We start from the raw sequence: 15,370 nt of genomic DNA, 5'->3' as shown, positions 1-15,370 counted from the left end.
TTATGTGCATTATGAATTGTGTCTCATTTATAAACGCAGCGATTATTTTCTATATCAATCCATAGGCTGGACCAAATTCCTCGTATTTCGTTTGATTTTAAAAGTTCAACGAATATAAAATCCCCGCTGAGAACATATCAAGAGCCGTGAGTAGATATCTGCCCTCTCTCTCTCTTTCTCCGTACACGACGCGCGTGCGCGCAACACATATGCACTGAACATGCGCACACATGCATACATATACACACTCTCACGCACACATACACACACACATGCATATTTTATAGAAGAAATGTGAAACGTCACATAATAGTGAGGTTTCATGAAATTCAGACAATCAACTCCATTTACTGATAGTAAACTATTATAAAAAACTTTCTTTTTTAACTTACTGAAGTTTTGCTGGTCAATAAAAAGACTGTTCTACCCACTATTTTGTCTTTATATATTCCGTCTTATAATTTCCGATTCTGACAGTAAATAAAATCCTACTCAAATATTCACTAATCTTGTGTTTACACACAGACACACACAGACACAGACACACACACATAAGAACATATGTAATCACACACTTCCTTTTGGTAATATTTTCTTCTCAACATTTTCGTTTTCCTTTCTGAAAAAGAGATATGCTCGGAACATTAAAAACCCTCCCATTTCCCCCACTTTACCGAGTGTCAAGCTAATATATAATTATATTCTCAAACGCAGGATAATGTTAATAGTATAGCATGAACAGGATAAAGTATTCACCTGTTGCCGAAAACTCTGTCGGCGGCCAGATTACGCGTCTTATAAAGCTAGATGTATATAGCCTAAATTTGCGGAAGTATTTGTCGTTCACGCAGTTTAGCTTAATGGTAAAGCACTTAAAGCGTAATCACAGGGGTGTGAGTTGTAGTCACACAGCTGGCCGCCGACAGATTTTTCTACAAATTATGGATATTTCATCCGGTTCACGTATATCATTAGCATTATCCTGCGTTTCAGAATAAATTATTTCTTTATTTTTCAATACATCTCACGCTTTTAAATCGAACTTGATTTCTTGAATTTAATGTATGTATTATATATATATATATATATATATATATATATATATATAGTATATATATATATATATATATAATATGTGTGTGTGTGTGTGTGTGTGTGTGTGTGTGTGTGAAAGGCGCATGGCTCAGTGGTTAGAACGTCGAGTTTACGATCGTGAGGTTGTGAGCTCGAATCCCAGACCGGGCTGCGTGTTGTGTTCTTGAGCAAGACACTTTATTTCACGTGCTCCAGTTCACTCTCACTTATACATATACATATTAATACACCCACATATTCATACACACACACATATATATATATATATATACACATATACACATATATATACATATATATATACATATACATGCACACACATGTCCATATACACACACATATATACACACATATGTGTACATATACATACACACATATACACACATATATGCATACATAGACATATACATATATACCACATACACATACTTACACATACACATACACCCATATACACATGTACATATGTACCCATATACATGTATCTACGTACACGCCCATACCCAACTCATACATACACTTATATATGTCTACACACATATATATATATAAATATATAAATATATAAATATATAAATAAGAGGGTATATACACACCCATACACACACGCTCACATATCCATATATATGTATATATATAACATATATATATATATACATATACATACACATATATATATATATAAACAACACCCATATACACTATATATACATACATACACATACCAACCCATACATATATATACATATATACATATACATATGTATATACATATATATACATATATACATACATATACATATATATATAACACACTGGCACATATATATACATACACACACATACACATGCATATACATGCACACACATACACGCACACATTTTTATTCCCTTATTTTAATTTTATTATTGCCTTTGTTTAAATCTTTATTTTTATCTTCAACTCGGTCAGCCATCCCGGCTGTCGTCCCAAGGGATAGTCTAAAGAGTCCATTTATCTTTCTACTCACTGATACGAACACAAACACTCACTCACGCACACACACTCACACGTACACTCATACAAATACACACATGCACGTGTTATATTCATACATACATACATTCACGTATATACACATACGTACACGTACCTACAGATTCATATCTACACGCATACACATACATACCTCAATACACCCACAGAAGACTAGTCCATACATATACTCTAATAAATATATATACACATATACATATATACATATACACATACATACACATACATACACATATATATATATATGTATAATATATTATATACATATATATACATATATATATACATACATATACATACACATATACATACATACACATATACACATATATATGCGTACAATACACACCACACACACCACGCGCATCATCTATATACACATAAGTAATACATACATAAATGTTATACATATGTTTATACATATGCATACACATACCACCACACACGCGCCTCCTTATATACATAATACTACATGCATTACAGACATATACATATATACATACATGCATACTCAAATAATAGATAATAAATATATATACGTGCAGTTCCCATTATACAGACGGATACATACATATAAACATACACATATATACCTATTTACACATATGTATATATACATCCATACATACACACATAACTCTACATACCTACAGATACATAAACACACAAGCATACACACACCACACACACATATATATATATATAGAAAGATAAATGGACTCTTTAGACTATCCCTTGGGACGACAGCCGGGATGGCTGACCGAGTTCAAGATAAAATAAAGATTTAAACAAAGGCAATAATAAATTAAATAAGGAAATAAAATGTGTGTGTATGTGTGTGCATGTATATGCATGTGTATGTGTGTGTATGTATATATATGTGCCAGTGTGTATATATATATGTATATGTATGTATATATGTATATATATGTATATACATATGTATATGTATATATGTAGATATATGTATGGGTTTGTATGTGTATGTATGTATGTATATATATGTGTATATGGGTGTGTGCGTATATATATATATATATATATATGTATGTATATGTATATATTATATATATATATATATATATTGTATATATATATACAGATATGGATATGTGAGCGTGTGTGTATGGGGGTGTCTATACCCTCTTATTTATATATTTATATATTTATATATTTATATAGTTATATATATATATGTGTGTAGACATATATAAGTGTATGTATGAGTATGGGTATGGGCGTTGTACGTAGATACATGTATATGGGTACATATAGAGTACATGTGTATATGGTGTATGTGTGTATGTGTAAGTATGTGTATGTGTATATATGTATATGTCTATGTATGCATATGTGTGTGTATATGAGTGTATGTATATGTACACATATGTGTGTATATATGTGTGTGTATATGGACATGTGTGTGCATGTATATGTATATATATATGTATATATATGTGTATATGTGTATATATATATATATATATATATGTGTGTGTGTATGAATATGTGGGTGTATATATATATGTATATGTATAAGTGAGAGTCTCCTTATTTACCTAAAACTCTATTTTTCTATTTATTCTTTTATTCTTTTATTTATTCTTTTATCTACTTTACCACCGTTTCCTTCGACCACTCCCCTAAGAATGATAGTTTTGCGCCATGCCTACCCCCAAAAAGTCCCCCACCACCACCCCTTTAAACCTGCCTAAATGTATAAATGCCAAAACAACTCTTGTCAACTAGCTTCCTGATGATTTCTTTTGAATGAAACAGTTCTAGTCCTGTAGAAGCTCCTTTATATAATAAATTAATTTACTCTGCTATGTATTGAGTAACTTATTTACTGTGGTTAACCCGACTCAACCCGGGACCTATATATAATATATATATATATATATATATTAATTAATTAATAAGGGGGCTTTCATGGAAACATGTATCTTCGTGGTTGAACCTTTTGATTAACTGGTGCTAGAGTGAGCAATATATTGACCACTCTCTTATATTTGTTTTATATATATATATATATATATATATATATATATATATATATATATATATATTATATATATATATATATATACACATCGGCTTTTGCAGATGGCGCATGACCTTTCAACCGTGACGGGAACATTTAGAGTTGAAGACTGTGGGTAAGCAGATGCATCTAACACATTTATTCAAATTTATTTGGTTTTGTTCCAAACATTCGATTTAATCGCATATATACGTCACAATAGTCAATAGTGTTGTACTTGTGACCCACAATATACTAATTCATACATTCAATGAAATGTTTAAGTGTGTTATCAACGTTTTATTATACAAAGGACAAACAAACCCATATAAAGATACAGAGAGAACTGTATATATATATATATATATATATATATATATATATATATATACTATATATATATATATATATATATATAATATATATATATGCATATATACATACATACATACCTATATATTATATATATATATATATATACATACATATATATATATATATATATATATATATATATAGATATATATATAATTATATATATATATATATATGTATATACATACGCATTGAGTCGAAACAGGGCCAACTGAAGAAGGGGAATTTTCCTTGTATTGTTTGTCTGTACTCTATTTTTTCGTTGTTGGAAAAGTCTGTTTCCTTGTTTGATCTTAAGTTTTCGTTTCTCGTTGTGTTCTACTTTTATTTGTGATATCCTGTACTCATATATGCATGTATATATATACATATAGATGTAGGTATGTACATATATGTATGTATGCATATGTTTTATTATAAATTGTCGTTATTATATGTATATATATATATATATATATATATATATATATATATATATATATATATACATACATATGCTACACCCACATATATACACACATATATATATACACACATATATGGGTGTGTATTTATTAAATTGAGGTGGGTATCGGCAATTTGAAACCAACAAGGAAAATAATTCACAGTCACTAGTGTGAAAAGAGTGCAGTGAGCACCAGCATTATTAGAAATATTAGTCATAGACTCCTTAGTGAAGGCGCATGGCTCAGTGGTTAGAGCGTCCGAGCTTACGATCGTGAGGTTGTGAGCTCGAATCCCGGACGGGCTGCGTGTTGTGTTCTTGAGCAAGGCACTTTATTTCACGTTGCTCCAGTTCACTCAACTGTAGAAATGAGTTGCGACGTCACAGGTGCCAAGCTGTATCGACCTTTGTTCTTTCCTTTGATAACACCGGTGGCGTGGAGGGGGGAGGCCGGTATGCATGGGCGACTGCTGGTCTTCCATAAACAACCTTGCCCGGACTTGTGTCTAGGAGGGTAACTTTCTAGGTGCAATCCCATGATCATTCATGACCGAAGGGGGTCTTTACCTTATCCTTAGACTCCTTAGCCACAAAAAGACATGGTCTCTTTGCATTGACAGTGGGGAGAACATTCCCCACGGTAAGCCAGATGGATTAGATTAGCATGGTAATTTCTTATAGGAAGTTAATACTCATCAGCAATGCTCACTCCATTACGGCTGGTGGAGGAAACTCACGCCCTCAGTATCATTTTAGAATGCCATAGGAATTAGGGATTGATTTCACAAAATGGCAATGTGAAGATTATAAAATATTTAAGGTGGCTAACACACAATTTAAAACCAACGAGGTAATTGGTATATATGTATATATATATAATATATATATATATATATATATATTATATATATATATATATATACATATAAAAGTGTTATTTAGATATATATATATATTGTTGTTGGCATCCTTTCTGTCTCGGGAGACAATGGAGTAGCGCATTTTTTTTTTTTTTTTTTTTTTAGGTCTAGTCCGGCTGTTATATTTTTATTTCCTGTTACATTTCTTGCTGTGGCTGTGTAGTCCTATCCTGGACAAACACTCCCTCTGGCAGGTACTGCAAATGTAGCGAAGACTGTTCCTGGCGGTTGTTGTAGTGCCATGGTCTCTTGTTTATGTCTCTTCCTTCTTTCCATTTCTCCTTTCTCTTTCTGTCACTCCTCTGTATACCCTCTTTACTGTACGTCGCCATTCTCCACGGTTGCCGGCGACTGCCTCCCAACCGCTAATGTTGATGTTGCAGGCCTTCATATCCCTTTTGCAAACATCCTTGTAACGTAAGATCGGTCTACCCACAGACCTAGTTACCCCTAGCAGCTCTCCGTAGAGTATGTCCTTGGGGATTCTGCCATCCTTCATACGGCTAACATGCCCAAGCCATCTCATACGTCTTTGTGTGAGGAGTGCAAACATGCTTGGTATTCCTGCTTGCCTGAGGACATCTTTGTTGGTGATATGATTCTGCCATTTGATGTGGAGGATTTTTCGGAGGCAGCGCAGGTGAAAGATGTTTTAGGCGACGCTCTTGGCGTGTGTATAGCGTCCAGGGTCTCGCTTCCATACAGTAGAGAGTGCTGAGTACACATGCCTGGTAGATCTTCATTTTTGTGGTCTTGGTCAGCTTATTGTGTCCCAAGCCCGTTTGGAGAGTTAGGCCATCGCAGCAGCTGCCTTGCCAATGCGTATATTGAGCTCAGCGTCAAGGGATAGGTTGTAGGTGACGGTAGAGCCCAGATAGGTTAAACTTCTCACCTCTTGTAATCTGTGGTCTCCAATATGTATGTTGGGAATGTCCGATGTAGCCGGGCCATGATGTTGGTTCTTAAGGCTGATAGCTAAGCCAAAGTCGTTACATGCTTGCTCAAAACAGTTAATGAGCCTTTGGAGGGCTTCTTCTGTGTGTTGTACCAGAGCGGCATCATCAGCAAATAACATCTCCTTGATCAGGACGTTTCTGATTTTGGTCTTGGCACGCAGGCGCGAGAGATTGAACAGTTTCCCGTCACTTTCTACTGTGCAGAAACACTCCATCATCTGATGTCTGAAAGGCATGTGACAGCAGAGTGAGAAGAAGATGCCAAACAATGTAGAGCGAGGACACAGCCTTGCTTTACCCCGTTTTTTATTTGGAGGCGGCTGATGTTGAACCGTTGTGCTGTATGGTGCCTTGCATGTCATCATGGAAAGACTTGATGATCCTCAGCAGCTTTGGTGGACATCCGATTTTTTGGAGCAGGATGAGAGGCCTGTTCTGCTTACCGAGTCAAAAGCCTTTGTTAGATCAATGAAGGCCATATATAATGGCATTTTCTGCTCTCTGGACTCTCCTGAAGTTGGCGTATGGAGAATATCATATCGATAGTTGATCTGCTTCTTCTAAAGCCACACTGCGATTCCGGATAGATTCGAGAAGCAAGTAGTTGTAGCCTGGCCAGGATAACGCGGGCAAAGGTCTTTCCAACAGTGCTTAGAAGGGATATACCACGGTAATTGTTACAATCACCACGGTCCACCTTTGTTTTTGTAGAGCGTAATGATGTTGGCATCCCGCATATCCTGAGGGACTGTACCCTCTTCCCAGCACTGACACAGAAGCTCATGAAGGTGCCGAAGCAGGATGGTGTTTTTGCCGGCTTTGATGATCTCTGAGGGGATGCCGTCTTTTCCGGAGCCTTATTTCTTGCTAGGGAGTCAACAGCCTTGGTGAGCTCTGCCTATAGATGGCGGACTGTCAGTTCGCACATGACTGGCAAGATCTTGACACTCTCGATTGCAGCCTCAGCCACTGTGGTCTCCCGTGAGTAGAGATCCTGGTAGTGCTCCACCCATCTATCCATTTGCTTGCCTTGATCCCTGATGAGATCTCCAGTAGTTGATTTCAGAGGGGCTGACTTGGTTGCGGATGGACCGAGGGCCTTCTTCAAACCAGCATACAACACACGGGTGTCGCCCCTGTCAGCAGCTGACTGGATACTCTGACAGATTTCCTGCCAATACCTATTTGCACAGCATCTTACTGTCAGTTGGGTTTTATTTCGTGCCTCAAGCTGGGCAGTTCCCAGTTAATAAGGTGCTGACCCGCCACAAGCCGCCTGTTCCATTGGGTGCTTGGAGCTAAGAGTACGACTCGAAAAGCGGCCTGCAACCTCTGCACCAGGCAAGCAACTAAAATTCAAGAAAACACCAGTTCTGCAGTTGGCAAGCTGGAATGTCAGGACCATGTGTCCTGGAATATCTGACGATCTTCTCAGTATTGAAGACACAAGGAAAACGGCCATCATTGACCGTGAACTAAAGAGGCTCAACAAGATATTGCTGGGCTGCAGGAGACAAGACTTCCCTCAAACGGCAGAACTCAAAGAGCAGGACTTCACCTCTTTTTGGCAGGGGGAAGAGATCCAGAGAACATCGTCAACATGGCGTTGGCTTTGCAGTGAGAAACTCACTACTCTCCAATAGAACCACCATCGGGGCACTGAGCGTATCCTCTCACTGCGCCTCTCGACTTCTTCTGGCTCAGTACATCTACTCAGCATCTATGCTCCACTCTCTACAGCTCAGAGGAGACCAAGGACCAGTTCTACAAAGATCTCAACTGTGTCCTAGAAAATATACCAACGACTGAAAATATCTACCTTCTAGGGGATTTTAACGCTCGCGTGGGATCTGACCATGATTCGTGGCCCATTTGTGTTGGACACTTTGGTATTGGCAACATGAATGACAATGGTCAGAGACTACTCGAATTCTGCACATACCACAACCTGTGCATCACAAACACATTTTTTTTCCAGCAAGCCATCCCACAAGGCATCCTGGAGACATCCAAGATCTCACCACTGGCATCAGCTGGATCTCATCATTACACGGAGATCCTTTCTGAGTTCCACTCTGTTGACCCGCAGTTACCACAGTGCGGATTGTGACACAGACCACTCACTAATTAGAAGCAGGGTGAGGATTCTCCCTAAAAAAAGTCCATCGCTCCAAGAAAGTGGGGCCGACACGCATCAACACCGCCAGAAACCTCGGACCCTACACTGCGAAAATGTTTTGCTGCTTCTATCAAGGTTGCCCTCAGTAGCTGCCCAACCTCTCTGCTGAAAGTAGGTGGGACTATATCAGGGAAGCTTTGTATACGACATCATTGGATACTTTCGGCATGAGAGAAAGGCAAAACCCAGATGGTTCAATGCTGGGCTCTCAGAGCTGGAGCCAGTTATCGAAGCAAGCGTGCAGCTCTGGTGCAATACAAGAGTGACTCTTCTACAAAGTCACTCGAAGAACTCAGAAAGGCACGAAATATATATATATATAATATATATATATATATAGATATATATATATATATATATATATACACATACATATATAAAGTGTATTTAAAGATTTATGCAAGGAGTGAAGACCTTCATGTGGATTTCTTAGTGGACGAATATATTCTTAAGGCCAACTTTTAGTCACCCGCTTGTAGTTCTAGCCTTCTTCACTAATTCTGTTCTCAACCATACTGAATGCGGTTATTTTAGCTATGATGATCCAATCCTGAGCTATATTTGAATATAGAGATAGAAAGCGATGTGAAAGACAGTGATGATGGTGGTGGAGGTGAAAGTTATGAAAAGTATTGATGGTGATGGCGTCAGAAGTCTGGATGGCGTGTGTATGGCAGATATGGTGGTGATGGTGGTGGTACTGTCGTTTATCATGAAGCTTTGCAATAAGTTCCGAGTCGACAAATTATATCATTGCTTTGATGAAAATTGTTCATTGCTTGAGAAATATTCATGTTTCATGAAACTTAATATGTACTCAATGCATGGTGTCATTGTTGGACCCAAGGATTAACAGGGCAGCTTTTAAACGAATGTATATATATATATATATATATAATATATATATATATATATATATATATATATATATATATATATATATCAATGTATGTATATTTCTAGCTAGCTAGCTACATACATACATACATACATACATACATACCGACATACATGTATGTATTTATTTTTTATTTCAGCTCCAACAGAAATAAAATATTTGCTATTTACTGTACTGTATTTAGCGAAATGACTGAAAGTCAACTGCGGCGCAATATCTCCCAAGTTTTGAACAAATCCCAGGCATTGCTTAACTTAGGAGTTAAGAAAAGCCACATGAAATTCCTTGATGAAAGTAAGTATCGTGTTTCTTATTAATTTTATCATCATTACCGTCATAATTAGCTTCATCAATCACCAACCTCTTCGTCGTTGTCGTCATCATCAACCACAGTAGATGATACCAAGCACACAGACTCTTTCCCTCTCTCTCTCTCTCACGCACAACTATTTATTTACATTTTCTCAAAGCTTGGGTAATTTAAAAAAAACAGCATTTTATTTTGCACTTTTCCTTTTCTTGTCCCTACGGAACTGTTTGTCTTTGCTCAGTTTCTTTTTAATTATACCAATTAACCGAGGGCAAAAAAGTTGTCTTCTAATTTTGTATAGAAGTAGAGATGCAGACTCTATGGGCCAAAAAATTCAAACAATTTCCAGTACTTTCTTAAATTCAAACAGGAAACTATTTAATGCTGCAAATAATTTTCCTCAGCGGAATTTCATTTTGTTTGAAGTGAACCTATTAATTTTTGAATAAGAAACGATAGATACACACACAGCTCATACGCTTTAAACAATGTCTAAGAGATATAAGAGAGGAACAAATCATATCCCATTGCCGAACAATGATATATTTTCTCTTCGTTTCCATTCATTTCATTTTACCATCGCCAAATCAATATAACATCTACCTAATTCTAGCGTACATTAAGTTTTGCGCTTCCGGTCTAAAGAGTGATCAATATATGACGAAATTCAACACTAGAGGCCGTGAAACAGACTAGCATTCTGAGTAGTCATAACCCGTAACCAGTTATATATTGCTCGAGAAAATATAAAAATATATATACATATGCACACACCTCTATTTCTATTTTATTTATTATTTTTTAAGAATATATAAGGAAATATATATAAAAACATATATATATATATATATATATATATATATATAAGTAAATATATATATAATCTACAGGATATCAAGTAGTTATGCAGTTTCAAGCGGCTAAATTTAATTGAACAATACAAACATTACATCAATTTAAATGCAATGCCTTGTTCACCTGCATAAATAAAGAAATAGAATTTTAATAAGTAGGGTACTTTAATGTAATTGTTCTCAAATATTTTAAGAGAGCAAGATGGAGAAATTCATATTGTCGCTATTTTAGTTAAGAATAGACTACACTTCCAAGAATTGCATGGAGCCTGGTTGGGGTGGGGGTCCTTGTGTTGTAAGGGATTGTAATTCATTCTAAATCATTTATCTCTTACAAACTACTAAATGAAAACTAGAATAGAATCTGTCTATTTTGAATAAATATATATGCTCTCCGTATATGTTTGCAATACTTCATGTATCATTGTCCTCAAATCAGCCAGCAGGTGACCCAAACAATTTATTTCCAACATTAACTACTACTGCTGTTGCTGCTGCTGCTGCTGCTGCTGCTACTACTACTATACTACTACTACTACTACTACTACTACTACTACTATACTACTACTACTGACTTCTCTCATATCCATATTTTGCTTCTTTTTCAGTGGTTTGTGATGAAAGCACAACATCAACTAACAATCGAGCTTTCTCTTGGCCAATGACAAAAATAGGAACTACTGCGGAGATCCCATGTCATGGAAATGTAGCCACCAGGCATTGGTTCGTTTGTATTGATTTATTTCTACTCAAAGTTTGAAGTTTTCAGCGTCATCGTATTGTGAGAGAATGTTACTTGGTAGAGCAAATAACAGCTTTATAGATTAACAAGATAGAATTAAACGTCTATCGGTTGCAATCTCTTGTCCCAGCATTTTTGCATTTTATACATTATTTGATATAATTTAGCCTAGATTTACTTTGTCGCCAATATTATACAAAGCTTTCATTTCATTCGTTTTTATGTTCTGAGTTCAAATTCTGCTACGGTCGACTTTGCCTTCAATTTTTTCGGGTCGATGAAATAAATACCAATTGAGCACTGGGGTTGGTGTAAACGACTTATCCCTTCCCCTGAAATTGGTGGCCTTGTGCCAAAATTTGAAACCAATATTAGACAAAGCTTTATGGTGCTGAGCTGGCAGAATCGTTACCATGCCGGACAAAATGCTTAGCAGCATTCATTCCGACTTTACATTCTGAGATCAAATGCCACCAGGGTCGACTTTGTCCTTCATCCTTTCGGGATCGATAAAATAAGTACCAATTAAACACTGGGGTCTATGTAATCGAACTACCCCCGCCCCAAATAGCTGGTCTTGTGCCAAAATTTGAAATCAGCATTATTCAAAGATTTAAAGATTCTTGTAAGTTCCAGAATTTCACAAAATAATTGTAGCAAAGAAAGCACATACCTAGATACAGTTAATAGAATCTATCAGTGATTCTGTTGGTTTCAGGCTAATATTATTTATTCAAATTTATGATTACTGTAGAGCTATATATCTTGCTAGTACATGATGGTCATCCTGGGATTTCACTCATCACAGACTATGTAACACGGTCTCTCTTCTCTCATTTCTACCACGTCATTCCACAGGTTAAGCATCTAAATTGTTCCTCCCAGAGGCTGAGCTTTATTAGTTTTAAGACAAGACCAACTGGTGGAATTACTCAAATCTGTGCATATGTAGGAAAATATACATAAATCCATTGCTGCCGCTGTTGCTACTGATGTCTATGGCGTCGATATATTAGCAACTAATTCCCCCATTCAACTTGAACTAACAACTTGGCTCCTTAATTCTGCATCACTTACACCGTTCCAACTAATCTTGTATTGAATAATCATAAAAACAAGAAATTATTGTAAATAAAAACAGATGCAGGAATATTGTTTTTATATCTGAACTCTAGTTAGAAAATATCTGACATTAGTTTTGAGGATAGGGTTCAGGAGTAAATAATAGATTTCTCCCCCAAATGCAAGACACCATTATCCTCTTTCACTAAATTATGAGTTCAAATCACGACCAGTTCGAAGGTTTCTCATATTCCTCTGAGATTGATGAATTCTCCTCAGAATGAATAACTCGACTGACAATATTTAACATTTATTTTTTCAGTTCTTCCAGAACGATGCGGCATCCAGAAATGGCATCAAGTCAAAACCTGTCATCACAAAGTGTTCACCGTTTACTGGTATCTGGCAGAAGCAGACATGTCTCAATGTACAGTGCAGAACAGAGCAAGGCATTGATGATGGTGAGCGAGCAAATGTTTTTAAATGACTTTTACAGTAGTAGAAGTAGCAGGATGAGAAGAAGTAATTTTTGTGAGTGACTTTCTGTCTGTTTAAATACGACCACTCTCGTGGGGGTGGGGGTGTTGAGTGTGTATGTGCCTGTTCCATTATGACTGTCCTGTGTGTGTGTGTGTGTTTGTAATTACAATGATTTATCAAAAGGTAATGCAACCTATTCTCCCGTTTGAGTCCTCCAGAAATGTGTCCATCTCGTTCAACGGCAAATCATTTGACTCATTTATGGAAACGTTATGAAAGAATTTATTACTTTGGAGAGTTGAGTTCATTATTGTAATATCGTTAAAAGCACGTTTTCGTAAACATTCTGCAGACAGGCTGAGTAGAGAGAAGCAGAAAAACAACAGGGATGCGCCTGATGTGTGTTTTTTTCTTTTTAGGGAGCCGGTTTCTGTTTGTGTTAGTAGATTTCGTGGGAGTGTGTTTAGAGCATGTATAGGTGACAATGTTTTCAAAGTGCTGCCATGCGGTCTCAATATGAGAGGAATTGAGAGTAAAAGACCAGTCGATGGAAGACAGATCCTTTCTGATTGTTCCCCAGTCCGCTTTGTGGAAGTTTATGTTGTCAAATGGGTGCCATGGAGTGGGATTGGCTGGTTTGGTTTTTATATGTCGGGAATTAAGATTGCAGAGTACCATGTCGTGGTCTGAGAGGAAAGTTTTTTCGACTGAAATACTGTGAACGTAGCTAGAGGATTGGTCAATACCAGATCCAAGATCGTTTTATTCTGTTTCGTTGGTTCGAGCATAGCTGAGTCAGGAAATACTCATCCATTAGATTAAAGAGCAGTTCTGCTGCTGCTCTATCTGATGAGAGCACTTGCCTAACTCAGAGTATTTGTGGGCCAGTTAACATGAGGGAGGTTAAAATCATCACCCATCACTAGTATGTTTCCGGAGTGGTAATTCCGAAGGAAGGACTTGACTTTGCTAAGGCACTCTTCAAAGTACTTTAGAGGTGCCTGGGAGGCCTGTAAAGACCAACAATGGTTATTCCTTGGCTTTGTTGTATAGTGATACCGTTCACAGTAGCCATTGGAAAATATGTCCTTGGCATCAAGTGAAAAGGAGTCATGGATAAAGATGGCTGTCCCTCCCTTATTTCGGTCTGTGCGATCCGCACGAACAATGGTGAATCTTTTATTTTCACCTCTGCGTCCATATGGGTGGGTGTTCAGGTGAGTCTCGGTAAGGATAAAGAAAGGGAAGCAATGGCATTTTCGGCAAGCCAACTCTCTAATATGGGATCTTCCATTTATATCCTTTTATTTACACGATTTTTTTTATTTCATGTTCATTTCATTCATCGTTTACAATGCTCTCTCCCCCCACACACACACTCCTTCTCTCTCTCACTCACATTCACACACACACAGATGGAATCAAACACCACGACATGAAGGAAAAGAGAAAAAGAGAGCACTTTTGGCGAGTGAGCAAAATATTGGTTTGAAAGCTGGACAGAGAAGCTAAAGGAGATGGACAGGAAGTCAAGAAAGGTCCTAATAATGTATGGAGCCCATCATCCACGTGCAGACCTCGATCGCCGATACACGAAGAGAGCGAATGGAGAAAAGGGACTGATAAGTGTGGGAAACTGCGTGCGTTTCGAACTCGAAGGCTTAATGAGATACCGAACCCAAAGAAAGGAAACCTTGTTAGTGACAGTTAGGAATGAGGGAGTATTGAAAGCAGGAAAAACGAAGGAAGAAACACAAAAAGAAATGAAGAAGAATGGCGCAAGAAGAGAGAACACAATGAATTTCCATATAACAAAAAATAGGTGGGATTGGCTGATGAAAGGAATTCTAAAGAAAGAGACCGAGAACACTATATTGGCAGCGCAAGAGTAAGCTTTGGCCACAAACTGGAGGGTCGACATTAGAATGAGCAAGTGTCCAGGAACTCACACAATGCAGGCCTCAAGGAACTCCTACAAAACCTGTGATAAAGAGA

The 15,370-nt window shown here is 37.0% G+C and overlaps 2 protein-coding genes across 2 annotated transcripts in view; both read left to right on the top strand.

Annotated features, from left to right (window-relative positions):
- Window positions 1-65, top strand: part of LOC118766044 (adhesion G-protein coupled receptor G2-like) — an 8,857-nt gene extending 8,792 nt beyond the window's left edge. The window contains exon 4 of the mRNA XM_036509192.1: window positions 40-65. Coding sequence (XP_036365085.1) covers window positions 40-65 — 26 coding nt within the window. The remainder of the gene's footprint in view (window positions 1-39) is intronic.
- Window positions 66-4,237: 4,172 nt separating this feature from the next.
- LOC115219516 overlaps window positions 4,238-15,370 on the top strand; it is a 23,207-nt gene continuing 12,074 nt past the window's right edge. Inside the window, exons 1-4 of the mRNA XM_029789696.2 lie at window positions 4,238-4,290; window positions 10,067-10,221; window positions 11,700-11,814; window positions 13,218-13,356. Coding sequence (XP_029645556.1) covers window positions 11,785-11,814; window positions 13,218-13,356 — 169 coding nt within the window. The 5' untranslated portion in view covers window positions 4,238-4,290; window positions 10,067-10,221; window positions 11,700-11,784. The remainder of the gene's footprint in view (window positions 4,291-10,066; window positions 10,222-11,699; window positions 11,815-13,217; window positions 13,357-15,370) is intronic.

The sequence above is a fragment of the Octopus sinensis genome, linkage group LG14 (genome assembly GCF_006345805.1).
Source record: "Octopus sinensis linkage group LG14, ASM634580v1, whole genome shotgun sequence".
Classification (NCBI taxonomy): Eukaryota; Metazoa; Mollusca; class Cephalopoda; order Octopoda; family Octopodidae; genus Octopus; species Octopus sinensis.
The sequence above is the reverse complement of the archived record's forward strand: the minus strand, read 5'-3'. Positions and strand labels throughout refer to the sequence as shown.